General features: G+C 52.8%; 11 protein-coding genes across 11 annotated transcripts; 6 read left to right on the forward strand and 5 right to left on the reverse strand.

The window, feature by feature from the left end:
- Window positions 1-648: 648 nt before the first annotated feature.
- Window positions 649-1,970, forward strand: PV08_05823 (uncharacterized protein; the record flags this gene model as incomplete). The annotated part of the gene is made up of 4 exons (XM_016380162.1): window positions 649-687; window positions 873-1,384; window positions 1,547-1,751; window positions 1,866-1,970. 4 exons carry the CDS (start codon window positions 649-651, stop codon window positions 1,968-1,970), a joined length of 861 nt encoding a protein of 286 aa, XP_016235989.1.
- A 725-nt stretch (window positions 1,971-2,695) lies between these two features.
- Window positions 2,696-4,343, forward strand: PV08_05824 (uncharacterized protein; the record flags this gene model as incomplete). The annotated part of the gene is made up of 2 exons (XM_016380163.1): window positions 2,696-4,019; window positions 4,099-4,343. The coding sequence occupies 2 exons, from the start codon at window positions 2,696-2,698 to the stop codon at window positions 4,341-4,343; spliced, it is 1,569 nt and encodes a 522-aa protein (XP_016235990.1).
- Window positions 4,344-4,970: 627 nt separating this feature from the next.
- Window positions 4,971-6,958, reverse strand: PV08_05825 (tRNA pseudouridine(38-40) synthase; the record flags this gene model as incomplete). Its single annotated transcript, XM_016380164.1, has 3 exons — window positions 4,971-6,543; window positions 6,606-6,806; window positions 6,867-6,958. 3 exons carry the CDS (start codon window positions 6,956-6,958, stop codon window positions 4,971-4,973), a joined length of 1,866 nt encoding a protein of 621 aa, XP_016235991.1.
- Window positions 6,959-7,701: 743 nt separating this feature from the next.
- PV08_05826 (uncharacterized protein) lies at window positions 7,702-10,081 on the reverse strand (the record flags this gene model as incomplete). The annotated part of the gene is made up of 3 exons (XM_016380165.1): window positions 7,702-9,457; window positions 9,508-9,626; window positions 9,677-10,081. The coding sequence occupies 3 exons, from the start codon at window positions 10,079-10,081 to the stop codon at window positions 7,702-7,704; spliced, it is 2,280 nt and encodes a 759-aa protein (XP_016235992.1).
- Window positions 10,082-10,769: 688 nt separating this feature from the next.
- PV08_05827 (uncharacterized protein) lies at window positions 10,770-11,896 on the forward strand (the record flags this gene model as incomplete). The annotated part of the gene is made up of 2 exons (XM_016380166.1): window positions 10,770-11,308; window positions 11,374-11,896. The coding sequence occupies 2 exons, from the start codon at window positions 10,770-10,772 to the stop codon at window positions 11,894-11,896; spliced, it is 1,062 nt and encodes a 353-aa protein (XP_016235993.1).
- A 2,226-nt stretch (window positions 11,897-14,122) lies between these two features.
- Window positions 14,123-14,824, forward strand: PV08_05828 (uncharacterized protein; the record flags this gene model as incomplete). Its single annotated transcript, XM_016380167.1, has 1 exon — window positions 14,123-14,824. One exon carries the CDS (start codon window positions 14,123-14,125, stop codon window positions 14,822-14,824), a length of 702 nt encoding a protein of 233 aa, XP_016235994.1.
- A 2,768-nt stretch (window positions 14,825-17,592) lies between these two features.
- Window positions 17,593-18,540, forward strand: PV08_05829 (uncharacterized protein; the record flags this gene model as incomplete). The annotated part of the gene is made up of 1 exon (XM_016380168.1): window positions 17,593-18,540. One exon carries the CDS (start codon window positions 17,593-17,595, stop codon window positions 18,538-18,540), a length of 948 nt encoding a protein of 315 aa, XP_016235995.1.
- Window positions 18,541-18,550: 10 nt separating this feature from the next.
- On the reverse strand, window positions 18,551-19,045 carry PV08_05830 (uncharacterized protein; the record flags this gene model as incomplete). Its single annotated transcript, XM_016380169.1, has 2 exons — window positions 18,551-18,839; window positions 18,903-19,045. The coding sequence occupies 2 exons, from the start codon at window positions 19,043-19,045 to the stop codon at window positions 18,551-18,553; spliced, it is 432 nt and encodes a 143-aa protein (XP_016235996.1).
- An 852-nt stretch (window positions 19,046-19,897) lies between these two features.
- Window positions 19,898-21,520, forward strand: PV08_05831 (uncharacterized protein; the record flags this gene model as incomplete). Its single annotated transcript, XM_016380170.1, has 1 exon — window positions 19,898-21,520. The coding sequence occupies one exon, from the start codon at window positions 19,898-19,900 to the stop codon at window positions 21,518-21,520; it is 1,623 nt and encodes a 540-aa protein (XP_016235997.1).
- A 326-nt stretch (window positions 21,521-21,846) lies between these two features.
- Window positions 21,847-23,571, reverse strand: PV08_05832 (uncharacterized protein; the record flags this gene model as incomplete). Its single annotated transcript, XM_016380171.1, has 1 exon — window positions 21,847-23,571. The coding sequence occupies one exon, from the start codon at window positions 23,569-23,571 to the stop codon at window positions 21,847-21,849; it is 1,725 nt and encodes a 574-aa protein (XP_016235998.1).
- Window positions 23,572-25,081: 1,510 nt separating this feature from the next.
- PV08_05833 (uncharacterized protein) lies at window positions 25,082-26,014 on the reverse strand (the record flags this gene model as incomplete). The annotated part of the gene is made up of 4 exons (XM_016380172.1): window positions 25,082-25,209; window positions 25,268-25,686; window positions 25,749-25,933; window positions 25,991-26,014. 4 exons carry the CDS (start codon window positions 26,012-26,014, stop codon window positions 25,082-25,084), a joined length of 756 nt encoding a protein of 251 aa, XP_016235999.1.
- Between the last annotated feature and the right edge of the window lie 251 nt (window positions 26,015-26,265).

Consider the following 26,265-nt stretch of genomic DNA (forward strand, 5'->3'; position numbering starts at 1 on the left):
TATAGAGGAAGTTGTTGACTGTGAAGAAGACCGACTGGTGGTATCACTGGTATGGAAGATTTACCGTAGGTTTTCTAGTAGCTACTTGTCGTTTCTCTCGTCTGCTCATAGATCAAAACCATGGCCTGTGCCGAGTAATGCATGCAATACGGCACTTTTCCAACCGTGAGTCGATGATCACACACCAGATAGAATCTGTCGAGTTGTCGTCAACTGCCAAATGATAACTCCCTGTCTGATGAGTGCGACTGGAGAGATCGACGCAGAGGCGCGGAGGTCCAGTCAAGTTAAATACGCTTCGGCCGATACAAAAAGCGAGGTTGACCGAGCTCGGACCTGATTCACTGATATAAATAGCACGCATAAAACATCCATCCTAGACTCGTAGGCGGTGAGAAACTTGGACTCATCCTCATCGTTCTGAATAATTTAGTTGTGTCTTGAAAGGATACTATTACTACTCTGACGGTCTTCACTGAGAATTGCACGGAATTGCACTTCCCGTATGCGGAACTAGTGGTACACGTCCTTCTCTCAGCCTTCCGTCGCGACGAGCTACGGCTTCCATCATACGTATCAGTATATCACAAGAACAATATCGAGGCCAGAACATTCTCCCTCTACAGATACTCACAGACTGTCGTCAAAATGCCCCCGCCAGACTCGTTCACTTCTGATACCTTTGGAGTACGATACACTCCCTAGCATGCTTGTTGGACGCGCTTTACTCTCTCACTCTCTCCACCATTCCTCTTCGTTATCATTATCATTCTCCTTCTCCTCCTGCTCCTCGTTGTCCTCGTCATGAGAATGCTGGCCTCCTCTTTCCATCTTTTAGTAGCACTGACCTCTCTCTATTCGTGTATCACTAGTTCAATGACGGCCGCGAGGCAGGTTTAAGGGACTACATCTTCTCCCGTGCTGACGTCGAAACCACGCTCCGCAACAACCCACAAGCCATCATCGACGCCATCAGCGCCTACACGTCGCAAAAGGGAATGATCACACTAGGCCGCGTCAAGATCAACAAATGCACCGATCTGCTCGCCCGACTTGACCCATCCCCCAAGACGCTGGTCGAACTGGGGTGTTACGTGGGCATGTCCGCTCTGGCATGGGGGGACGCATTGAAGAAGTTGAACGCCACAACGACCTCAGACCAGAGCCAGATCCCAAGCCAGATCCCTTCTGGAGGGGCATCGCCGTGCAAAGTCTTCACGACAGAACTACACAAGACATTTGCGTCCATCGCCCGAGACCTAATCGCTCTTGCGGGTCTCGATGACACCGTTACTGTTCTCGAAGGACCCGCGAAAGAAAGCCTTCGCGCCCTCAAAGCCACGGGACAAATCGACACGGTGGACGTCATGTTTTTTGATCATTGGTGAGTGAGTGCCTGTATCTGTGCCTGACCAGACCAAACCAGACGAGAGGAGACCTTTTGCATATGCTCTTCAAGTCTGAGTCTTGGCCACACAAACAACAAACCATATTTGTCATATCTCATCTCTAACAATATCTCTCTCTGTGTGTATGTTGTAAACAGGAAAGATGCATATCTCCCCGATCTTCAAGCGTGCGAAGACCTAGGGATTTTTCGCAAGGGTAGTCTGATCCTAGCTGACAACACCGACATTCCCGGAACGCCCGACTTTAATCGGTACCTTGAAGACTCGTCGACCGGTCAAAATAAAGGAAGGTCAGGGTACCAGTATCACGTTGAGAGACATGAGACAGAGGCAGAAATGGGCGTGAGTTTGTCCTTTTACTCTCTATCGCTCTCTTCTTTTGCTCCTTCTTTGCTCAGTTGACTAACGTAACATCCCTCACAACTCTTTTTCGATCCGAGCAGAAAATCGTACTAGCTGCCAATGTCGTCAGCGTGCCCTGAGAAGAAAAATGTGAAGAACTGGTGGGAGGTGTCAAATTATCGAAACTCCGGCAGCCCAGGCAGTCAGTTCAGTATCTAGGTTACCAGGTAGATGAACTCGGTACGCTGCACTCTGAGAAGATAAAACTGCTCCTTAGGAAGAAATAATACTTCGTGCACGACTCGCAAAGACTCTCATCAACATCGAGCAAGATCATTGGCGACTCAATGATTAAAACTTAAGTAAGATAAAGAAGTCCACCGTTATCAGACGCACCAGAAAGTGCATTGCGAACTCAAGAGAAAGCTTGGGAAAAGCTTATCTGGCTTAATACTGTCTGACAGGATAACAAGTATTAGTAAATGAGTTTTGAGGGAGTTCTAGTTAGAGGAGTCAGGTCAGCCCTCGAATATGAACAGATAGATACCTATGGGACATATGCGTGATCCTATCCGCCAGAGTATTACGAGGCAACAACCAGAGCCACAATCTCTACTCCGTGCGGCTTGTGCATCGGATCCTGTCCGATTCTCTGATTGTACATCGGGTTCTGTCCGACTATCTGGGGCAGATGGGGGCATTATTCGGTATGGGTACAATATCCTCGAACTTGCTGGTACTCTTATCTTCATGAGATATCAGTGATAAAGAATGTACCTCGAAGGGACCCCCCCACTCTTAAGGCAGGTAATGTTAACAGTTCATCACTCGACTCGTCCCATTTAGTCTCCTATGCCGGCGACATCAAGTATAAATACGGTGTGACGTGCCTAACAGGCCAGGTGAGATGCTGGGACATTACTGGAGCCGTCTTTGCCTGAACCATGCGGGTATCCTCCTTCCTTGTCGCGGGCTTCACCACGCTTGTATATCATTGCAGCGCGGTGCTGGCTGATCTGAGCTACACCTGCGAAAATGTGACTTTATACAGGGGCGTTGCCGAGACCGCACCGTTCTACATCGTGAATTCGACCACGATAGCCGCCAACAGGACCGCCCAGCTTCCAGAGTATTGCTACCTCCAAGCAGTGATCGGTGGCAGGATCAATGCCTGGGCCAAGCTTCCCGCTGCCCCTGACTACAATGGCAGATTTGTCCAGTGGGGTTGCGGCGGTGCCTGTGGGATCAACCCTTTCGACGGCGAGCAGGATAACCGCACCACAGCTCTCGTCGAGGGATATGCTCTTACCACGACGGACATGGGCAACTCGGGCGACGGTTCCTTCTTCCCCTTCTTCAACGATCTTCAGTGCAAGATTGACTGGGGCTACGAGGCCACCCACCTTACGGCTGTGTTCTCCCGGCTTCTCGTCGAGGCTTATTACGGCAGCGCTCCGAGATACGCCTACTTCATCGGCAGCTCGACTGGCGGGCGACAAGGACTCGTCGAGGCGCAAAGGTTCCCTGGAGACTTTGACGGCATCGTCTCGGTTGCACCGGCGTACAACGAGACGGGCATCACCACCTACCAGATGTCTTGGAACACGGCCGCGTGCATATACAACACGGCAAACACCAGTGACCCTGTACTGACGACGGAGGCGCTGTCCCTCATCAGCGAAGCTATCCTGGATGCTTGTGATGGAGAGGATGGCATGGTGGACGGGATCATAGCGAATCCACGTGGATGCTCGTTCAACCTCACTGCGCTGGCCTGCTCCTCGGGCCCGCCCAACTCATCTCAATGCCTCAGTCCAGCAGCCGTCGCTGCCGCGCGTAGCATGTTCGTCGGACCAAGGAATTCCGAGGGCATCTACCTGACTCTAGAAGGGCTGCTGCCGGGATCCGAAGCCGCGTGGACTGGGTCGCTGTGCCCGACAGGGGGTCAAACTGCAGGTTTTTATACGTTTGCCACGCAGTACCTCTCATACTACGTGTTCAACCCGGATGTGGTAGGGGGCCTTGAGGCCTATGACTTCAACATGGACACGCCACTTCGGGAGACTGCCTACACTGAAAGCTTTGAATACGGCGGGATTTCTGATCTGTCCCGATTCAAGCAGCTTGGCGGGCGACTGATCATGGCACAGGGTCTCAGGGATCCTGCTGTGCCCCCCTGGTTCGCGACAGATTACTATCAGAGAGTGGTGACCGCCATGGGAGGGTACGAGCGCACGGTCGACTTCTTCCGCTACTACGAGATGCCCGGTACGGTATACCCCTTTTGTCTCTTCCTCAAAATTACGGACTTTTGGTCTGGCCCGGTACACTAACGGACAAAATCTAGGTGTCAATCATGTGTCTGGAGGCCCCGGTGCCGATTCCTGGGACCAGATAGGCCTCATCTCGGCGTGGGTGGAACGCGATGAGGCTCCCGAGACCATCACGGCGTACCATCTCGACGACGGCGCGGTGAACTTCACCCGCCCGTTGTACCCCTGGCCTTTCCTCCCTTATTACAACGGCAACACCTCGGAGTTCTATGCTTTCAACGCTTCGGGCTCGACGTTGAGAGGCTACACTATCTACTAGAGAGACCGGTCGAGGAAACTGAAGCCGTAGCCTGCTAGCAGGAACTCCCTCTGGATGCAAGACAAGTCGTGCAGGACTCAGGAGGTCAGGGGCCGATCAAACATGTACATAGATGGATATCCCGCTCCAACAACCAGCCACTCCGTAACAAACAATCACGAGCACCTTTTTCAACGAAACATCGGCTATCTCTGCGCGGGGAATGACCTTGAGAGACCGCTATATACTCGGCGACGATACGACGTACCGATATCTGCCCTGCAAGGAGAGCTGGGTGATCCGCCTTTTCGGCCTCGTCGGCTCGGACGAACCTTCCATTTGAAATAAAAAAGGGTTGTCGCAGGATATACTAGGCATCCAAAACGCCCCTGCGCCAGCTCGGCTTTCGAGCGCCTAAAATGCCCAGTACGGCGAGTGTAACAGGAGCAAGACTTTCAGAACTGGTATCCGGCCCAGGCGTGGGATTTATTTCAGTCATTTGAGGCCAGCCATGGACGTGTACGTAGCCGCAGCCGCTAAAAGATTGTGGGACTGTCTGGGCCTCAATCCGTGTTCTCGCCGACATAGCGTATCTAGTGGGTTTGAAATGGTAGTCGAATAACGTCCTCAGCAGCAACAATAGTGAAATCATCCTTCATCACCATGATTGTCCCGGACGTTCTCATCCACGTCACTATCTCCATCTCCGATATCTGTCTCCACGAGCGCTTGCTCCTCTCTGTCAATCTTCTCATCGTGTCGAATAGGAACCTTGGTGGCCTCGATTCCGCCAGATGTGACGAACATGAACGTCTCAATGGGGAAATTGTCGACATGGTTGAAGAAATTCCCGAAAACGTTCATATTCTCTTCATCCTCGTACATGCGCTCATAGATGTGTTTTTGCTTGAACGCGTCCATCTCGGTCTTGTACTTGTCAAAGTCGATCGCTTCCTTGGACATTTCACTCGTGGCCCGTCTGTTGTAGGAATCGAACACAGGCCTTTCCAGCAAAAGACCCAGACTGGGTGCCTTGGGGATCGAGATGTTATCTGGGCCCAAGCTGTCGTTTATCCGACTCGGGTCACAGCCACAACGCACCACCAGCGCAACCATCGCCACCATCTTGCGGATCTGGTGCATCATGAAACTCTGCCCGTGAACTTTCATACTGAGCCATTCGGTGCCGTTGATCAGAATTGGCTCGGGATTTACGATGAAGGATTTGATGACTCGCTTCGCTGATGCATCATCATACGTTTTCTGAACTGTGAAATTGTGATAGTTGCGAGTGCCTTTGTAATAGTTCAGCGCATCTTGAATCCGGTCGAGACGTGCTTTGGGGATTCGATAGGCCCTTTTGGCTGTGATGTAAGCTTGACGAAGGCGCTTCATGGCGTCCTGCAGAATGGCGCTCCGTGATGGTTTGCCAGTGGCTTTTGCGGCATCCACTCCATCTGCAGTCTCAGCTTTCTCACTCGCCTCGTTAGCAGTCGCTTCGTCCGCTGTTTTGGAGTGTCCGCTCACTCCTTTTGACTTGTTGGCATCGCCAACTTCGAGTATTTGTTCGGATAATGTCCCATTCTCGGCAGAGCTCCCCAGCTCAATTCGGTGGCCATCTTTACCCTCGCTTTCATGATAGATATCTCCAAGATCGGCTGGGACTTGCTCGTCGCTTGTCGGGTCATCAGGATCACCAGTCTTCATCCAAAGCGCCTTTTGAAGAATGCTCCTCACATCGTCATCGTACTCTGCAAGTATTGGCTCGATAATCTCTTTATCGACCTTTTCCCAATATCCAGCGACTTCCTCCTGACGTTGTCGGTAATTTTCTACGTCGTCCTTCTTTTGGGCCCACTCCTCGAGTGCCCTCCCTAGGAAGCTGCTCGGATGAGGGGGAAGAAAACTGTGCGTAGGGATGAGATACTCGTATATTCGCGAGTCGACCATCTGATATGCACTGAAACTGTTAATAGTTCTTTCGTAGCCCCAAACTCGTATCTGAGGAACAAGGTTGTCATTGATCTTCTTGACAATGTCTTCGTCTTCAACGATCAATTTCAGAGAGATGACATTCCCTGCGGCATGGACGCCCTTGTCGGTTCGTGCGCATCGCACGAAAGAGGATTTCTTGGGGTCGTCGGCGTTGGCTTTCGAGATAGCTCCCGCTGCGACGAATGCCTTGAAGAGGTCGCCTTCGATAGTTTTGTGATCATGAGTACTATCATTGTTGTCAATATTTCGTGTTCTTATCACGATGCAGGAAGAGTCATGTCGACTCACAATTGCATCCCCCTATAGCCTGTACCTGCATAACCGATAAGGACTGCTACCTTCTTCTTCGGTCTTCTCTCTTCCGCAGCCAGGACTTCGTCGCTGAACTTGGTCGCATAGATCGGCAACTCTGGTTTGCCATCGTCGACTCGCTGTCTCTTTGAGGCCTGCTCGTCGTCGTTACGCTGCCGTTTGTCTCCTTTTGTTTTTCTTAGCAAGTCAGTCCTGCAATGTCGGGTGGAAAAGTTGTGGTATTGTGGTAACACCTACGCCCATTCCGTTCGGCCCATATCTCCCTTCTTGCCGTGGCGACCTCTTCCACCACCTCTGTTGCCTCCCCGGGCAAAATTCTTCGAACCCATAGCGTTTGCTGAGTGTGCAAGGTGGATAGGTTAAGGAATTCGCTTCGAACGGGACGGCTGGCCGCTACAGCAATGTCTTGCGTCGATTGCTGGACGTTACGAGGTTTTCGAATGTATGCCAACAAACGAGGAAGCGTTGGGTACAGTCTTAGTACCTGTGAGCAGCGGAACATTAAGAAGCATCACCAGATACCCATAGAATCCATGATTTACGGAGAACAGACGTTCGTGCGTGGGGAAATTTTCGCGCAAGTCTGAAGTCTGAATTGGAGAAACATGGAACTACCTTAGTCCAAGTTTGATCTGCACTACAGTTCTACGTCGGATCTTTGGCACGTGAAATGGCACTTTTCAATATTAGGATCGAGATTATTACATACAATGGAGCTCATAGTGCTCCGCGCTTGACCTTGACATCGAGCTTCCCCATCAGCGAGTCTCAGCCTTATTGTACACTACCCCTATTTGTTCAATCTGGTGGCTGCTCGCAGCGGCGAAGGTTGAAGGCTGTGGAGAAGAGGCGTCGGTCAACAAGCCGAATCACTGTTTTCCCCTGCAAGACGCAATGTACCTTCTAGCCTCTTGTATGAGCGGGTACATATCGCTGCAGGACAACAGGAATTGTACCCGTGTCGCTGACCATTCATATTTCGTTCTCTTTGGTCATCATATGCCGTAGACATAAGCTCTGATACTCCTCACGCGTGTATCCGTTGCATTCTAAGAAAGTGTCGAAGCCCCAACTACTCCTTCCATCGGTAGTGGTACAGTGCACGAAACCAGCCTTGAACTAGCAGGAGAGAGAAGTTAGGCAGGACTAGCGTATCGTCGTTTGCTCCTTCTCCCAATGTCGACGACCTCGCCGTGACATCGTCGATCATGTTCAGCAGGCAGTCTGTCCAATGAGACATCCGGTAGCCATCTGCCACGCTCTTCTCCGGGGACCAGAAGAATGCATAGCCATATTGCTTTCGGAAAAGCTCAGATTTCTGTTGAAGTGCCGATTTCAAGATCTGCATATTCTCTAGGGCTGGCTTGATGTACATGTCTGATTTTGCATGCATAGCCAGTTCACAGAATGTGATAGTTGCCAGAGACCAACAGTGCATATCAAGAGGGCTGAAGTTTGGGTAAGCTGGGGAATCGGTTGTGAGACATTCAGTGAGTTGTGTAGCCTTCATGAGGACGATCATGGGACTGAAGTCAGTATCCGGGTATCGTGCTGTGAGCAATTCCAGCAGAAGTTTGACTTGGCGCACGACGGGAGAGTCGAGACTGAGCGTGGGAGAACTCTTTAGTGTATTTTCGAATAGACCAAATGTAAGAATGCGCTTCACCTGCGCTCCCGCAAAGCTGGACGCGTCCAGGTGAAGTAAACAAGTGACCATGGTAATGATGTTGGAAGATTGCATGAGGAACGCCGCTTCAGCAGGCATCTTAGCTGTATCAGCAGGTCCTACCATGGTCTCTTTGGCTTGCGTTTCTTGTGGAGACAGTGTTCTGGCGTAAGATCCTGAGCTTAGGTCATACAGTTTGGACATCAAGCATTGACAGCTAAAGGCTTGTCTCACGATACCATCGATTTGTTCTGCTCCCATTTCGTCGGCGACGAGTTGTGTATCCTTGGACTTGAAAAGGTGGATGACCCGCAGACTTGATGCGAGAAGATCATTTTTCGTTGCGTTCGGGCCTGCGATTTGGTTGACATCACTGTCGCATGCAGCTGCCAGGAGAAGTAGTGTCCAGAGACAAGTAACATTATCAGGGACCGTGTTAGAGGCTGCATCTTGCTCCACAGATACCACGTAAGTCGTCAACTCTTGAATGTCCTCGAATGCTGTGGTTGGAAGACTGCGTCTATGAGAAGCCACAGATATCTCATCACTTTGGTTGCCATTGACAGCCGAATCATTCTGACTGCTGACTAACAGCTCAATGGAGAGGGTGAAGGCATGTTGTATGGCCGGGACTGCTTTCGAAACCACCTTCATCACCGAGTCCACCTCAGGAAGTAGGGCAAAGCGTGGATGCACGTAGGTGTAGTATCGGTTGAAGTAGTCTTCGCTTAGATCAAACTTTTCGAGCTTTGCATAGGCATCATCAAGCCGCGGTCGTTTTTGCGGCGGAGGTGAATCGACCTCTGACCAAAAGGGCTTGACACTTTCTGCCATTCTAACGGCTTCTTGGTTGGAGAGATTTCCAGGCATTGACTGATCGGGTGCGATCATTAGACTCCCTGTATCTCGAGACCGTAGACTGGGAGCGATGTTGCCCCAGGCGCCAGTGCTGGGAATTCGGTCGCGCTGAAAGTCAGAGGGCGTGAAAGGGCTTCGTGTGTCTGGAAAGGAAAACTGTCGTCTGGGATTGGCGTCGTCAGGTGAGAAAGCTTCGGCGTAGGTAGTGAAGTTAGAGCTGCCGTCGACAGACTGCCGCAGTGCTTGTGCTTGCTTCTGTACGGTTTCGACCTGTTGGACGCGTTCCGCCAATTCTTTGATGTAACTTGCAATCATGGTTAACAGAGAGGAACCAAGATCTTGTAGAAAGCTTACCCTTTGGACGGTCCGCGCTTCATAGGCTTGCGTTCAAATTCACAGGTTGCGCCAGCTTTCTGGCAGTTCGAACAGGTTTTGGGTGTGCCATCAGCTTCAGTCGGCGCATCGCATCGGACCTGGTCGAGTGAGCATGCGCGGCGCCGTGTGAGAGGTCCAGACACCCTACCTTCTTTCTTCTACACTCATCACATGCGCGTGAAGTCTTTGAACGCTTTCTCTTGTCTCCGGTTTGTGGGGTTTGCATTGCATCAGATAGGTCGTCGACGCTCTTGCGCGCGGGCATGAAGGATGCTTGGTTGGGTGTCTGAGGCGGGGCCATGGACGCATCTGCGCCATTAGAAGCTGCCGCAAGGGTATTCAGCTGTTCTGCGCCGGAGTGAGCCAGCGATGCAGTAGGGTCGTCAAGGTCTCGTGGATAGGTCGACATGCCATAATTTGGATTCATGGCTGCCAGCTGAGTATCAATGGGGAAGTTGAAGGAAGATGCGTCAAACTGTGAGCCGGTAGGTCCGGCGAACGAGGAAGTCGGATCGTCGCCAGACTGATCGCGACCATGGATACTCCGCGCCATGTCTTTGGGAAATCGCGACGGTCAAGTTGAGAGTGATGCCGTGGGTCCGAAAGATGGAAGACTGCGAAGAAGGGTGTCGCGTCTGTGATGCGGGAGTTTGACTGGAGAAGCGATGCCACCAGCCCCAATCAGCGCCGCCTCACCGAGTAATAACATGGGCCAATAATTCTGGGGGCGTCTTGGTCTACCCTGAGCAGTGAAGCTTGCAGTGAAGAGGGCTGTAGTCGGTCTTCGGTCTACTCTGAGGTAGTCATCTCTTCAAGATGCCTACGGTGAATAGGAACGCGCCACAGACACACTTTCTCGTCGCCGACTGACACCATTGACCCGTAACAATATAGAACTACTTTGGCGCGTCTCAAGGGCCAACGATCTTGGGGTGGACGAGGGCTCACTAGGCACTGCTTTTGGGCGACGACAAGCTTTAACTGAAGAAGGCAAACGATTTTGTCACCTTTATGTCTCGCGATCCTGATGCGACAAAAGCTTCATGTCCCAAGCACCTGATGAAGGTAGATTTTATTCCCTCAGTTTGTTATGTCTGTTATTGAGCATGAGTTGTCTGTTCTGCTTCAAGATCTAGAGAGTCAGAACGCGTACAATCAACCACCATCGACACGACTAGGATCACGTTAAACGAGAAGAGAGATTTCTGATCACATTGAATTCACAACAAGGTCAGGCCAGGATGGCATCGCAGTCACCACCCTCATTACCCTCAACAATGCGAGCGTGGCAGTTGTCCACGGCCCATGGCGGCGTAGAGAAGAACCTCAAATTGAACACCTCGGCGCCACTGCCGCCTCACGACGACCAAGCCCTGGGCAAGAATAAAGTGCTCATCCAAGTTCTCACCGCGTCCGTGAACCCCATCGACTACAAGCTGGTTGAGCTACCGGTAGTCGGGCGTATAGCGGTCAAGAGGCCGTTTTGCCCCGGTCTGGACTTTGCAGGGCGAGTGGTCAAACCTGCTGCTGGAGTAGCCTCAGATTTCCCGGTGGGACAGCTCGTTTTCGGGCGTCTGGCTATGCCCATCTCGTTCGGCACACTCGAAGATTATACTGTTGCACAGGCTGGGCAACTAGCAAAGCTCCCGCGAGGAGTATCTATGCAGGATGCAGCTTCCGTCGGCACTGCCGGGTTGACGGCCTATCAATGCATCGTTCCAAACGTCAAAGCGGGAGATAGGGTCCTCATCAACGGGGGTAGCGGGGGAACAGGCGTTTGGTAAGCCCTCCGTCTGGAAAGACCGCCCAAAACCATGCTCCGGATCTCTATTGACAGGGTTGCAGGGGTATTCAGTTTGCTAAAGCTATCGGTTGTTACGTGGCAACGACATGCTCGGAAAAGAATGCCGGGTTCTGTCAAGGACTGGGCGCCGATGAAGTGATCGACTATCAGTCCCAGAACGTCGTTGATGCTCTCAAGAAAAGCACCGGGGAGTCAGGGCACAAATTCGACTTGGTGGTCGACAATGTAGGAGCATTACCGGAACTGTACTGGGACTGCCACCATTTCACAAACCCTGGAGCCAAGTACGTGCAAGTTGGCAGCGAGCTTTCATTGGGCGCAATCTTTGACATCGCAAAGAGAATGCTGTGGCCGGGATTTTTGGGTGGAGGAAGACGGAAGATTCAATTCCTCCACGTCCAAGCAAACCGGAAAGACCTGGAAAGTATCGGAGAGTGGATGAGTCAGGGAATCGTCAGGGCTGTCCAAGATTCGGTCCTGGGTATGGAGGACGTCCCCAAGGCGTTCGAACGGCTCAGGACACATCGGGCCCGGGGCAAAGTCGTTGTCACGGTGAATGAATGAGTGTATGGGTTTCGGTCGGGACTTTGCTTGTGTATACCGTTCGTGTAGCAGTAGATTGAATGCACTCAAGCTTCACACTGGAAACAGGCAACAATGAGGCTCACCAGTGTGTGTCTGAATAAGGCTGCGGTGCGACATTTTCACCGCCGGGCGAGAACTCGCATGGGGAAGAGAGGGACATGGTGGGTGCATGGCACATCACCGTCACGAATTACCTCGACTCATTTGGAAAGTGGACCAACCCGCCAGGAGGTTCGAGGTTCACGAGCTGACGACCTCTGCTTCGTCATACACAGTGGTCAAGTTACACGGCGAACTTGGCTCGGATATGCAGGCACACGGTGGTCAGCAAGAAAGGAACAGATGGCCGGAACCCTCGACGGTCGGCATGTGGAGGCCGACTGCAAGTGTGAACACAGTATTCCCTTGCATGAGCGCGCGTGTACTGACGCATGACAGATTTCATTTCGATCTTCATGGAGCAGAGTCACAGGATACTGGAAGGGTAAGGTCGGAGGCCCCGGCGTTTAAGCGATTCAGGTGGTCAGGGATTGTGTCGTGTGGAATGCGACCAGGGACTTTTGTCGACCCTTTCTTTCGCCTATCAGAGACGATAGACGGTATCGATAGAAGAAGCTAGTTAGTTCCCGCAAGACGAACTAGAGTTCGACTCAGAAATGAGTCGGCCAAGTACATTTGCAGATGCCACGCTGGTGGAGGCGGTGCAGTTGCAGGGATACTTTGCGGCTGCTCACTGCTATGGACCGACCCGACCTGGTTCCGGTTGAGTCGAGACCAGAGAGATCATGTGCGTGGATACATACGAGGACCGAGTATCCTGGACCGAGTCACAGCTCTCCGCGCTCGGAACGGGAATGCGTCAGGCTCATTGCGAGGTTGATTCGTAGTAACGAGGATTCGTAGTAATGAGGACTGGTAGGGAGTACGGGCCACGGCAGTTCTCATCCGACGGTTGGCATCACGAAAGCATGGAATTGTTGCCAGTGTGACCAGCCAGTGCCAGACGCAACCCATGCGAGACCAGCATGAGATAGTTTTTCGTCCTTGGAGTGACTGAGCGGCAGAAGAATGGGCGTCGAATGCGGGCAACGGGCGTGCATCATTGTGCATGTTTTAGATTGTGATCCTCGTAACCGGTGAATCGAACAGGCGTGTGTTCTGAGCCCAGCAGCCTCCGCTTTGGCGCTTGTCTCACAGCAGCTTAGCGCCTGCGGAGTGATTGGGGCGCAGGCAACGAAACATCCCGGCAGACTAGGCTGTATTGGGGTTAGCGAGCTGGGCTGAGAACACTGCCACCACTCGTAATGAGCATCCCTGGAACCTGGTGAAGGTGCCCCTAGAGAAGCCCCTAAGGACAGCCTAAAGGCACCCTAGAGGCACCCGGGAGACCGCCCATGGACCCCACGGCAGCCTAGAGACTGCCCCCCTTGCCCTCTAACACGTCAAGACTTGGGCAGATTATGATGATTCGAAACACCATCATCACAATCACAATCACCACCACCATCCCCCCCCCGGTCGACACACTCCTCGTGTCGACCCTCCCGGCCACACCCTCCCTCCGTCATGGCTTGGATACAACAGGGTGCCACCAAGGCGGTGCCCTGGAATTCTGACGCCGAGTCCAATCGTGAGTCAGGGAGCACCTGATACGAGGAGGAAGAGATCCTCACGGCAGCCTGGCGAATTGGTCCCTTCCTTTCCTATTCCGGGCAAGCCGTGTGCAGGCTTCCACTCAAAAGTGCCAGGCAAAAGATCCCTCCAGTCACCGTATGCTCAATGCACCGATGTGTCCTACCATTGGCCTCGACCCTACCTCGAGGCTATAAACTGCATGGCATCCTCCTCTTCTTCCATCCCATTTGACTCTTCTTTTCTATACTCATACCAACCACTGAACACTACGCTTGATACAACCTGTCGGAAGATCCGTCTTGCCCAGTGCTGTCGCAGTCAACAAGGCTGCCACTCCTTCCTGCCTCAATACCTCAGCAACCCGTCACGCTGTCGCCTCAACGTACCACCACCTACTACTACTATCCCAAGAGGTCGCATACCTTAGATGACCTGACTCCCCAGTATCAATACATCACCATCACCCGGAGCCCAACCAGGCCACAGACTCCGCCTCCGTCCACACCAATCTTGAGCTATTCCAACACTTCCACCCCCATATCCAGGTCGCCGTCGACGCCAGTAACCACCATGGCCAAAGGTGCGACCAGCCAACGCGTGGTGAACTTCGCCAAGGAGATCAACTCCTCGCGCCCACCGCGCGACGACGAATACTTCGTCATGTACCGATTTGCCAAACATGCTTCCAAGTGCAACTTCTGTGCCGACCCATACGCCTGCTACGAACAGGACCTCGATCTCTGTGACCGAGGCCGGAGCTACGCCAGAGATGTCTCAAGCTACCTGTTCTCCAAGGGAGCCAAGCCGTTCTCCAAGATTGACAGATCCAACGGCGACTCGGTCCAGGTCGAGATCCCCGCCGAGTGTGAAGTCATCAACAGACTCATCAAGGCATGGGACCGTGGCATGACCTTGAGCAAGGCGAAGAAGCCCATCATCGTGAACCCTCCCACCAGGAACCCCGAGAGACACGAGAAGGTCGAGACCCCAAAAGCCAAGGAGTACTTCTACGATGAGCCCCGCCGGAGCAGAAATTACGACGTGGTCGAGATCATCCCCAACTCCAGCCGCCGAGGAAGAGAACGCGTCTACCGGGACGACCACGGGGCAGAGGAGCGATACCGCTACGTTCACAAGGAGAGACCAGTCAGCTACCACGGAAGCAAGGGCAGCCTGTACGAACGTGACGAAGAGGAGAAGCGACGTCGACAGCAGTACGACCAGCAACCCATTGTCATCATCGCCGAGCCTTCCAGGCGGTACAAACGGTGAAGGAACAGGCGATCGAACGGGAGTTTTCAAGGATCTCTTACCGGAGTATTATTCATGTATCAACAATGACAACAAAAAAAACACATGTACCAGAAAAGGAAAAAAGTGCTCGACATGTACCGGTCAGATGGAGCTTGATGAGTGACAGCATATAAATGATATCATCATCTGGATGGTCCAGCAGTGAACCGAATCAACCAAAAAAGGGGAGCTCGACTTGCAGCAATCCAGCCGCGCTCAGGCTCACATCAAGCCTAGGTACATACCCCGACACAGCCTCTGTTTCGATGGTCAAGGCAAAAAGAGTGATTGCGAGGTGGCGTCAACTCGTGTATTTTTGTCTCCTTGACTTGGATTCCGTACGAGAGTACGCTATGGCTCGTGGTATTACGAGTTAGAGATTTGGTCTTGGAATTGTGTCTTGTCATTGAGACATCTGCAATTGCTTTGGCTTTGGCTTTGGTCTAGGGCTTGGGTTTTGCTCTGCTTCCTGTCTTTTTTCATCTCTACCAAAACCCCCCCAAAAAAATCAAGTTTTGTTTTGTTCTCTGCACTGCAAAACAATGACGTGGTTGCGTGAAATTATGCATTTCTGCACAATTTGGAGGGTCCTGAGGTTTTGGGTGATGATGACTGCACGACGGCAAAGCAAGGCAAAGCAAAGCAAGCAATTTGAGGCATTTGTGAAGAGCAATTGATTATTGGAGGCCAGATGGAGGGAATCACTAGGAATGATTTCAAGGCTGGAGAGGCTGAGCGCAAGGCTGGGTCTCAGGAGGGGTGTGGTGAAGGGCATTAGTTAGTTACTGTGGGAGTGTAGCCACCCTCATTCCGACTTTGTTTAGGATTGTGGCGTCGGTCCTTTGGATTTTGGCAGTTTGGGGTTTTTAGGGGGGCCAAAAGTCCCCATGCACCCACCCTTGGAGGCCAATGAATGAATGATAATCAGGAACTTTTGTCTTGCCAAGTTGGCTCTCTCTTTTCTTTTTTCTTTGCCATGGGTCAGACGTCGTCAGCAAAGCAAGCACTTTTGTTTCCGGGGCCTTGGAAGTTGTGTCCCTGGCGGGCCCTTGACGATGACTACCTGTACATACCCAACAGGTACGGAGTACCTAGGTGACCTTTTGACTACGCTGATACTTATGTACGTGCCTACTAAAGCCTCGTGAAACGCTCGAGTGTGTACAGTACAGTATGGACGGGGACACCCAAAGTGCATACCCCATACGTCGGTACATAGGTATGCAGTCCTGGTGAAGAAAAATGACGGAGACAAGAGCGCACAAGGTACTTTTTCAATGAGAACAACCCACCTAATAAAAATGCGAATGAACCTTGGTTTCTGGTATTCTACGGTCGAGGCGAAGTGTGGCTTAGGTACAGGTAGATACATCCTGTATGTGTTGCAAATCGGAATAGTTACCTCACTCAGCAAAGGCACCTTCACATCCACCACCACCACGACTGATCAATCACCCACCATCGCATTCTTCACCTTTGTCCTATGGTACATGCCTACCTCTATTACTCGAGAACTAAAAACCTAATTTCCATTAATGGTTCGATCCTAGAGGGTGACCGAAGGGCCGCTTTAACCTGAGCTTTAACTGAGCCTGTGGTTGAGCATCACTGAGCACCACACCCAGTGCCTAATCAGGCCCCCTAGCAGTCGGCTAAACCTGCCTCTCGACTTAGCATCTGTTTCGGACGGGCGCCAGGGGACCTGGCAAATCGCCTGCTCTTACAGTACACTGCTGCCTAAACTTCCTCATAATTTTAGATATGGCGGTGCGAAGGAAGCGGCTGGCAACAGTCTCGAGACGGGTGAATCCCTACGCTGAGCTTGACCATGCAGCGCCTAATCAGGACCAAGTCAGCCATGGCGCAAATTCAAACGAGACCGACTGAGTCGTGGGGAGAAATGAAAATCCATATCTTACCCATTGTGATCAAGCCATACAGAACCGATGTCACGGCCTTTTTCTGGAATGACCAATTAAGCGGTCGGTAAGGGTCGTCGGGCCCGTCGAAATCGACGAGGACATCTGGACCACTTTTGCTACTGGTGAGCGGGTGATTGAAGATGATTCCAGGTTCTTGATTAGGGGCCCGCAGCCTTGTGAGAAGACGATGCACTTGTCCAATGACACCCGGTTTCTCCATCTCGGCTGAATGTCAATGGGAAAGCTCAATTGCCTGTGAATATCTGTCGCAAGGCCTCCGTTACATATTGCTCGGCCTTTGTTTCACTCGGCCGACTGCACACCCAGAATGCGAAGCATGCGCGAGCTTCAGGCCGAGTGGACTTAAAGGTTTGGGAGAGATGACGTGGCACAGTGGATAGCTCTTAATACATTTTTTCCGTCAAAACTCGCTGAGCTCGTAGCTGCGTACAAGAACGTACAATGCCTTTCTTTGAGGGCCATGTTCAAGAGCGAAGGAGTGCCCGACATCGGTCGAGGAAAACTGCTGAATTTGGAATAGAGCTATGACGAGGATCAAATGCAAGAATTGGACACTGGCAGGAAAACAAGAGTGGCCACGCCACGGACTCAGTACAGCTGGATAAGTTGCCGTTTGAAAAATAACCCATCCGCTTGCTCCCTGTCGCATGCCGAATCTCTGCGCGTTCTGGTGTTTTGTTACGTTCAAGCACTCGGGCGTGCATTTGGGTCCAGCACCACACAACTTCGTGGTAATCTTGCATTGAAGGGCCAGAATGACGAGTAAGCTGCGTCTGAACTTTGCCTGCGGAGCCCTACGATCGCATGGACGCCCTCGCTCAAGGAAGAGTTAAACCCGCGGGTATCGATCTGAACTATATCACAATCGAGCATCCCAGAGACATCTTCGACCGCATGATAAGAGGAATGGAGTTTGACGCCTCTGAGATGTCTGTTTCCGAGTACATCTGTCGTTGGGCTGATGGGGAAAGGGACCTCATCGGCATCCCGATATTGCCTGCACGGGCTTTCCGTCACAACTGCATCGCGGTCAACACCGACATCATCCAGAAACCATCAGACCTAAATGGTAAACGTATCGGAGTCCAGCTTTACACCATGACCGCCGCAGTGTGGATCAGGGGAGCTCTGCAGACCGCTGGTGTTGATCTATCCTCCATCACTTGGGTGGAGGGCGACATCAAAAAGCCCGGGGCCCACGGAAAACCGAAAGCAAAGCCACTGTTGCGCCCTGTCAGAATTGTGCCATATATGGACGCGGCCAGGTCGCTCAGCGATCTCCTCGCAGACGGGGACATTGCAGCCACCATTGGTGCAGATACACCACCCTGCCTCGGGAAAGCGCCAAATGTCCAACGCCTGTTTCCCAATATACGAGAGACCGAAAAGCGGTATTATCAAGACACAGGCATCTTCCCCATAATGCATCTTGTGGTGATCAAAAAAGACCTCGTGGACAAACATCCTTTTGTTCCGTCGAGTCTGTTCCACGCCATGAACGAGTCCAAGGATATTGCTCTGCGTGGAATGAGATTCTTGGCGACGTACCGCTACATGCTGCCATTCCTCCCAGCGGACCTTGAAGAGATCGACCAATTGTTCGGCGGCGACCCCTGGCCATATGGCATCGAGCCGAATAGAAAGAGTCTGGAAGCTCTGGTCACTTACCTCTACGACCAAGCGATGGTAGATCGGAAGATCCCACTGCAAGAGCTATTTGGTCCAGTACACGGTCCGAACTTGAAGATATGACGGTAAATACTCAAGCTACTCTAGACGAAGCCAATTGTTTTATCTTGCACTGATACTTTGTTCTCATCTCAGTGATGCAAGCTTCGACAACCGGGTCAACGTCCGAGGGAAGATGCGCCCTTTTAGACGCGTTGTACTCTCCCTGCCTCCATTTCTGCGTGTCGAAGGCGTCAGATCGATTCAACGGAACGGCGTCGCCGTAGAATAAGTCAGGCATCATGACGAAGTGTCCATTGGCTGCAAATTGATCTGCAACGAGCTCGGCGTTCACGAACCGGTGTCCGATGACATCGGTGAGACTGGCGGCAAGTTAGATAGCCCACGATAAAGTGTCTGAACAATGCCATTTGGGAAGGACTTACAACAAGACTCCATGCTCAGTCGACTTGTCAGCCGGAGCGCTTGTATAAATCTCGAAATCCCCCAAAGTGGAAATGCTGCCAACAGGCTGTCCTTCGTGCTTGATGCCCTGGTAGCAACATGCTCCAGGCGGATGAGATGCCATCTTTGAAGTTTGGGATACGTGACGGATGATCGTAGGAGAGGAGTGGTGTCGTTGATACCCTCTACGAGCGACCGTGGGCGGGGTTTATTTATGGAAGCGGCCAGACTCGGTCGGGAAGAGAACGCGTTCAATCAGCGTACGTTAGCGGTCACAGGAATTGAATCAATTCTTGGATCGGCCTGGTTCGATCCTGTGCAACTGCAGGAGTGGCATTCCTCTAGCGGTTTTCTAAATGCTAAACCCGACTCGCCCAAAAGGCCGACCGAGTGAACGCTACGACCGGGTTGCGCATGCACTCGTACGTGTAGGCTGAAATACCTTCCTGTACCGGTAGTCCTGACTGGTAGTTCTCACGCATCTGTGATGCTCTTGAGTGCCGATACCGGGCCGGGACTTCTCTCAAGGCCAGAGTGATAGGATGTACCCAGCTGAAAGGTATGGCTGGCGTCATGGAACCACGAAGATCAACATCAGGTAAGCTTTCCCAGTTCGCATATCGCAACTTCTCTCTCGATACCGTCTTTTGTGTGACCTTTCCTTTACTCTTCCCCTTTACGCAGGTTTGGCTTGTTCCAGTCGACCTCAACATGAAGGTAGAGTGAAGTCAGAAGATAGTGCTGATAAGCATCTCTGGCGGGGCGTAATATAAAAGCTTGGAACGGAAATGCGGCACAGCGACTAGACTTGGCAAGATAACAACGACTGTTTACTGACAGCGAGCATTCGACCAAACTTCGGCCTCAAGGACGGCTGTGGATACTGAACACTTACTCTCCCGAAAAGCCGAACAGAGGCCATAAGATTACATATAGACCATTTCACTCATATACCCTTGACTTCCAGGAAGTAAGAATGACAGCCACAGCAGCCTCAATTTCGGAGATTCTCGCAGATGTCCCCTCTCAGTTTCGAGGCCCAGGTGGTGCAGTCGCCGTGCTGAAGGATGGCGAACTGGTTGGCCAGCAGCTTTGGGGGTACGGCGATCTACACAGTCGAGTAGCTATGGCCGCTGATATGGTTGTACCGATCTGCTCCATCTCGAAGCAGATGGTGTGTGGATTGTTGACGGACCTGGAACGCAACCCAACACCAGCCATGAAAGCGCGCGGTGACGAACCCGCCAAGCAGCTATCAGACCAGCTCGAGAAACTGCTGAATCCAAACCTGCTCAAAGACAGAGGCCTGACGCTTCGCCATCTTGCCAACAATCAGTCAGGCATACGCGACTACTGGGCCTTGACTGTGCTATGGGGTGCGAAGCCCGAGGGCCACTTCTCGATCGCCGACGACGGACCGCAGATGCTGGCGCGGATGAAGTCTTTCCATTTCAAACCTGGCACCGAGTACTCGTACGCCAATACCAATTTCTTCATCATCGGCGGCTGCATCGAGCAGGTCACGGGCCAGCCGCTGGGAGAGCTGCTCTCGGAGCGGATATTCGCGCCCGCGGGCATGAAGACAGCGAGGCTGTGCGCACACGCTGCGGAGCACCCGCCGCCGTGCGTTGGCTACGAGGGAAACGAGGCGCTCGGCTTCTATCCAGGCGTCAACTGCATCGAATGGGCTGCCGATGCCGGCATCGTGGCTTCCCTGACCGACATGATCGCCTATGAGAAGTTTGTGGACCGCAGCTCCCACGGCGATCTGCAGAGCTGGTATACCGTCAACTCCGAGCAGCAGAAATACAATGACGGCTCGCCTGCGGAGTACGGCTTTGGTCTGGGCCGCAGCCTCGTCGGCGGCGTCTTGAATATTGGGCACGGGGGCGCCATCCGCGGGTATCGGTTGAACCGCTCCTACTGCCCCGAGCGACGGATATCCATCATGGTCTTGCTGAACCAAGAGCATGGCGATCCAGTGGGCCTTAGCGACTACATCTTGAAGCGAATGCTGGGTGTGACCGAGGCCAAACATGAGATTGTCAGCGCCGGCCCAGATTGGCCTGGAACCTATCTGGATCCGGACACTGGACTGGCGATCGTCGTGAGCAAAGCCAGCGCCCCGGGGCAGCTCTCCTTCACGTACCACCTCAAGCCCGAAAAGGTGCGCGTGATCGAGGCGTACAAGGCCCGGTCGGACGGCATAGTGGCCAATCTCGACGGAGATTCTCTGCACGTCCATCTTCCTCACGACAACAGGACTCTTCATGCCAAGCGTGTCGCCAACAAAAAGCCGGCTGCTGACTACTCTGAGTTGCAGGGTGATTATCGCTGCGATGAGATAGACTCCGTCTTTCACTGCAGCGGCGCAGGTGACATGCTGTACGGCATGTTCGACGGTTTTCTGGGCCAGGGTCCTGTACACTTGATGCGCTCGCTTGGAGAAGATGTATGGGCTCTTGCGTGCCCTAGGGCAATGGACTCGACGCCCCCAGGTGATTGGACGGTTATCGTCCGTAGGGGTGATGATGGAAAGCTCACCGGACTGACTATCGGTTGTTGGCTGGCTCGGAACCTGGAGTTCACCAAGCAGTGATCCTTCAGAGCCGACTATTTGTGGCGTACGTATCTCCGAGACTACCTTGAATAGACTGGACAGACTGTGACGGATCATGCGTCAACAAGAAACCAAGATTATCAAATGCTGTACCGGACAATTTCTACAGTGGTTTGCTGTACGTTTTTCTGCGTCACCGTTCAACTCTCAGGTTCGGCCCACTTGCATAAACTCAGCTGTCGCTTTCCTCCCTATGTGCTCTCTCGGACTTCCCCTGTGTTATTTAGGTGAAATATTTACTACATCCATGCTTTGACACCACGACGACGAGGTACGTAACGGATGGTTCCGGACAGAAACCGACATCACTGACACACCCAATTTGCCGGATCCTTCCAGGCATCAGTCGTCGCGTTTTCCCCACCGCCGCCCACGTAGACGTTCCTGAAGGGATATCTGCAATGGGCGCGCTGAAAGTCGACGCCCAGACTGGCCGTGTCGTTGACAAACTTGGTGCCTAGAATGGTGTCGGGCGCGGTGCCCTGCTCGACCCAGCGCACCATGGCCATCAGCACGTTCTGGTCCGGGTCCAGGCTGGCGACCGCGGCGCCGACGTTGCCGATGAACGTGGCCCCGGGGCCTCCGCTGCAGTGGCCCATGCCCGAGACGCGGAAGAAGCGGTAGAAGTCGTCGAGCGCCGTCGATGGCAGGTCCATGGTGCGCGACACGAGGTCGTAGTACGTCGGCGAGTTGGCTGACGAGATGATCGGGTCCGCCTGCCCGTGGTACGTGAGCAGCTTGCCCCCTTTGCTCTGGAACGGCGACAGGTCTCCGTCGAAGGTGTTGGTCTCGCCTGCGTTGAGCCTCTCGGCGTACGCCCAGTCCTTGGGTGTCAGGTGGTCAATGTCGTAGTTCGGGTCGTTGTATACGGCGTATCTGAACCAGTCGGCCGTGTAGGGGAACTGGGCTTTCCCGTAGATGGCATAGATGGCTTCGAGAATGCCCGGCCCAACCTGCATCTGCGGGTAGACCAACGACCCGTTCACGCCGTACAGCGGAGAGAATATGGCGCGGATCGTGTCGGCCTGCGCGCCACTGATGCAGGACGAGACGTTGGCGCTCAGCGTCGGACACACCAGAGCCTCCGGTCGGAAGTGGCACAGGTCGGGGTTCTCAAGGAAGCCGTCAGGCGCGTCGCCGACTGCCCCAGTACCGCATTGAGCCAGGATAGCCGCATCGATGGCCGCCCAGGTGGTGTTGGGAGGGAACCCTTCGGGCCCAGCATCGCGGATCGTTGGATAAAAGTTGCCAGACCACGAATCCAAGCCGTTGAACCTGATGGCCGGTGACCCGGCCACGATTCCGTCAAAGTCGTCCGGGAATGCCTGGGCAGACTTCATGCCCTGACGGCCGCCCGTGGAACATCCCAGGTAGTACGATTTGGTGTGTGGCTTTCCGTAGAAAGCCTGGCTGATTTGCTTGCCCACGACGACATTGGTGTGGATGGAACGCCAGCCAAAGTCCGTCACGACGTCGGGATTGTCGAGGAAAGCGTGGCCTCCTGTTCCATTGTGGCCGTTGTTGGCTCCGACGGTTGAGAAGCCCAGGCTGGTCGTGTATGCCAGGTCCTCGTACTGAATGCAGCCGCTGATGCCGCCGTTGCCCGTGCTCAGGAACCGACCTGTCCAGTTCTTGGGCAACCAGGCCTCCATGCTGATGCCGGAGCGGTTCGACGTCGCGACATAGAGCGCAACTCGGCAGAGGTCGACTTCGACCACTTGACTGGGTCGCGCACAGGTGACGTTGTTCTGGGAAAGTGTCAAGTTTGTCCCTGCGGCCACGAACTCTGAGAACCACACGGTGGCATTGTCCAACTGAAGCTGAGATGAGAATTGCGCACACTGCTGCTCAAAGGTCGCTGCTTGTGAGAGCGACGACAACCACGCCAGCGCTACCGCAAATCGCTGGACAAGCATTTTTATCGTTTTGACAACTGTTTCACCCACTTCTTTGCTTGACCCAGTGGCTCGTGGTCTCAGGGTCTCGGCGGTGCGTTCATAAAGGTAGTTAAATACCTCCATAACTGCCATGGTCTCAGCCGATCTTGACTGTCCTCCTCCGCTCCGCCTCTCCGGCTTTGAACAAGGCCGCCAGTTGATGCAGGAAGTCTCTTCATCGGCAGCGTTGCTCAGTTAGTGAGGTGGACCGTGTACGCAAGCAACAAGGAACTGCCGAAGGTCATGGAGACATCATAGTGTCTACTAGTGATGACGATCACTCGCCAACAAGTTAAGGTCAACCCGCTAAGTACCTAGGTAGACGAATCAGTCAATCCAAGATGCTTAATAGCGCCCGAAGCACCGAGGCTCAAAGCTGTTGCAGTGCTAAGAGAACAAGTACCTGCATCCGCGAGCAGCAAGATACGAGTAGGTATTGTAAATACCGACTCTGTCTGCCGACAACGGTCCGGGGAACGTGTTGCCCTTGCCTCAACACGGCAATGTGGAGGCCCGTGGAGAGGTTGAATTGCAAGCGGGGTGCATGACAAGCTGCGCACTTGTAGGAGCAGAGATTCAAGAGTAACAGTAGGTAGGTAGGTAGGTAGGTAGGGAGGTAGGGAGGTAGGGAGGTAGGGAGAGGGCGACCACTCGCCCTTGTACAAGTTGTATGTGCTGCTGACTACTATCCTGAGGTTCTAAGCTCTCATCCCCGCAGCGCTCTGGTCGATGTGACAAAGATATCCTATGTATGGGTGAAGTTCCGCACACCAATATCGGCGAACTGGGATCGATCCAAATACTAGTAGTAGCTTCAGCAGAACATCGTAGATACCTGTGCATGGCGAACAGCATTCATCCAAGCCATCAGCTGTCCTCCAAGTAACTATAGCTTCCGTCGCTGACAAAGGCGCATGGATTTGGCCGTGCATGGTTCTACCTTTCATGTCCGTATTGTGGCCCACATTCATCAACGTATCTGTACGGAATATACCAACGGCAGTCGAAAGGCATTCAGCTCCACATTTGCCCTTGCAAAACCTCGCGCTTTGTGTGATAGCTTTCCGTGGTGGCCGAGGGAGGTCCTTCTACCTGTTTGGTTTATCGCGCAGGCCATGCTGTGTAAGATATTTTGGTGCTTATATACCTACATCGTAACTAGGTGCATCTTGTTGACATGGAATGCGTGACACTCACTCACAGATCGGCTTCAGATACACTGCTGGCGGAGAGGACGACACTCCGCCTAGGCACCGCCGCTTGTGTAGTCCATCTTGAAACCAGTCAGTTGTCGTCACGAACATTGACACAACTCAACGAAATGAAACGAAACAGATGGACTTTGGCAGATCGGTACCGAAGTTGGTAGGGGGAGAAAGCAACTCTCTCAAACTCCAAAAACATCGTTGAGCACACCAACACCAACATCATTTGCGGCGATTTATTGTGGTTGCCTTTCCTCGCGGCCGTGAACGCCAGTGCTATGCCATTGTTTTCTTTTCGCCCGGTCTAGAATTATACAGCTCGCGTTTGACCTGTTTGACTCTCTTCATGTCACAACAAGAAGCACGCTTTGAGACTCCCTCAGGACGGAGGCTTGAGTCTAGCCTGTCTCGGCCTCCTCCTCCTTAGCAAGGTCGTGCTCTTTCAGAAGAGTCATGATCTCTTCGCTCGACCACAGATGATGGTAGATCTTGCCGTCTGCCGTCTTCCCGACTGTAGCAAATTCAACTGACCACAAGGTTAGCTCACTCTATCCTCCCACAGAACTATTAGCGTGACAACTCACTCTTCTCGCTGCTCAATTTTGTCGAATCCATCGTCTTGCTTAGTACCTTGACCGCCATTCCACATGCCTCTTTCAGATCACATTCTTCCTTGTAATCTTGTTTCAGCAGCGACTGTGCGCTTGCGTTGTTGGCTCCCACACTCGTAGCCTTCCATCCACCGTAGTTTCCGGAAGGATTGCTTTGATACAATTGGAATTGACGTTGAGGATCCCAACCGGCATAGATGAAAGAGACACCAAACGGCCGTAGACCGCCGTGCTGTGTGTAGCCTTGTTTGAGATCACACAGCCGTCGTACGAGCTGTTCGCAGGGGATGTCTTCGTTGTAGGTTAGGAGATAGCGTTGTGCAGCTTGTCGAGCGTAGTTGATCAGGATGTTTGCATCGGCAGTCATGCCCGCTACAGCACATATCATGTTGCTAAGGCCCGGGGAGTCAGCATATTTGTCCTCATGGGCTAGCTCCATTGCATTGAGGCATACTCATTCAAGATGTACAGTTTCTCCGCAGACGTATCCTGCTCAAGCAGTTTGCTCGTCACTTTTCGTTCAGCGGCGAGGACGATTCCATCCTTTGCTAATATTCCTAGAGCTGTGCCTGCGTGCGAAATGGCTTCAAGGGCGTATTCGACCTGGTATAATCGGCCTTCGGGGGAGAAGATTGTAGTCTATTTCACCATGGTTAGAGTTGTTCAATGGTGCAGCTGCTGTGTTTTGTGGCCTACTCTTGAATCATATCTGCGCGCCATGATGTTCGCTTGGTGCTGAGAGTTGAGAGAAGATGGTTGTGTACACTGTGTGGATCGAGGCGAAGGGCGAAAATGGTTGACGACGGTATGAACTTATGGACGCAGCCAGTGTGTAGTATGGACTCGCAGCAGGCACGGAAGCCTCACGCGTCCATTTGCCCAGCCAATGGGATGTCGATCAGCTGCGCAAGGCTGAACGCTTGACGACGAGGCTGCGGCTCAAAGGCGGTGGCAGAATCATCAACCACCCA

This window comes from Exophiala spinifera (assembly GCF_000836115.1).
Source record: "Exophiala spinifera strain CBS 89968 unplaced genomic scaffold supercont1.4, whole genome shotgun sequence".
In the NCBI taxonomy this organism is placed as follows: Eukaryota; Fungi; Ascomycota; class Eurotiomycetes; order Chaetothyriales; family Herpotrichiellaceae; genus Exophiala; species Exophiala spinifera.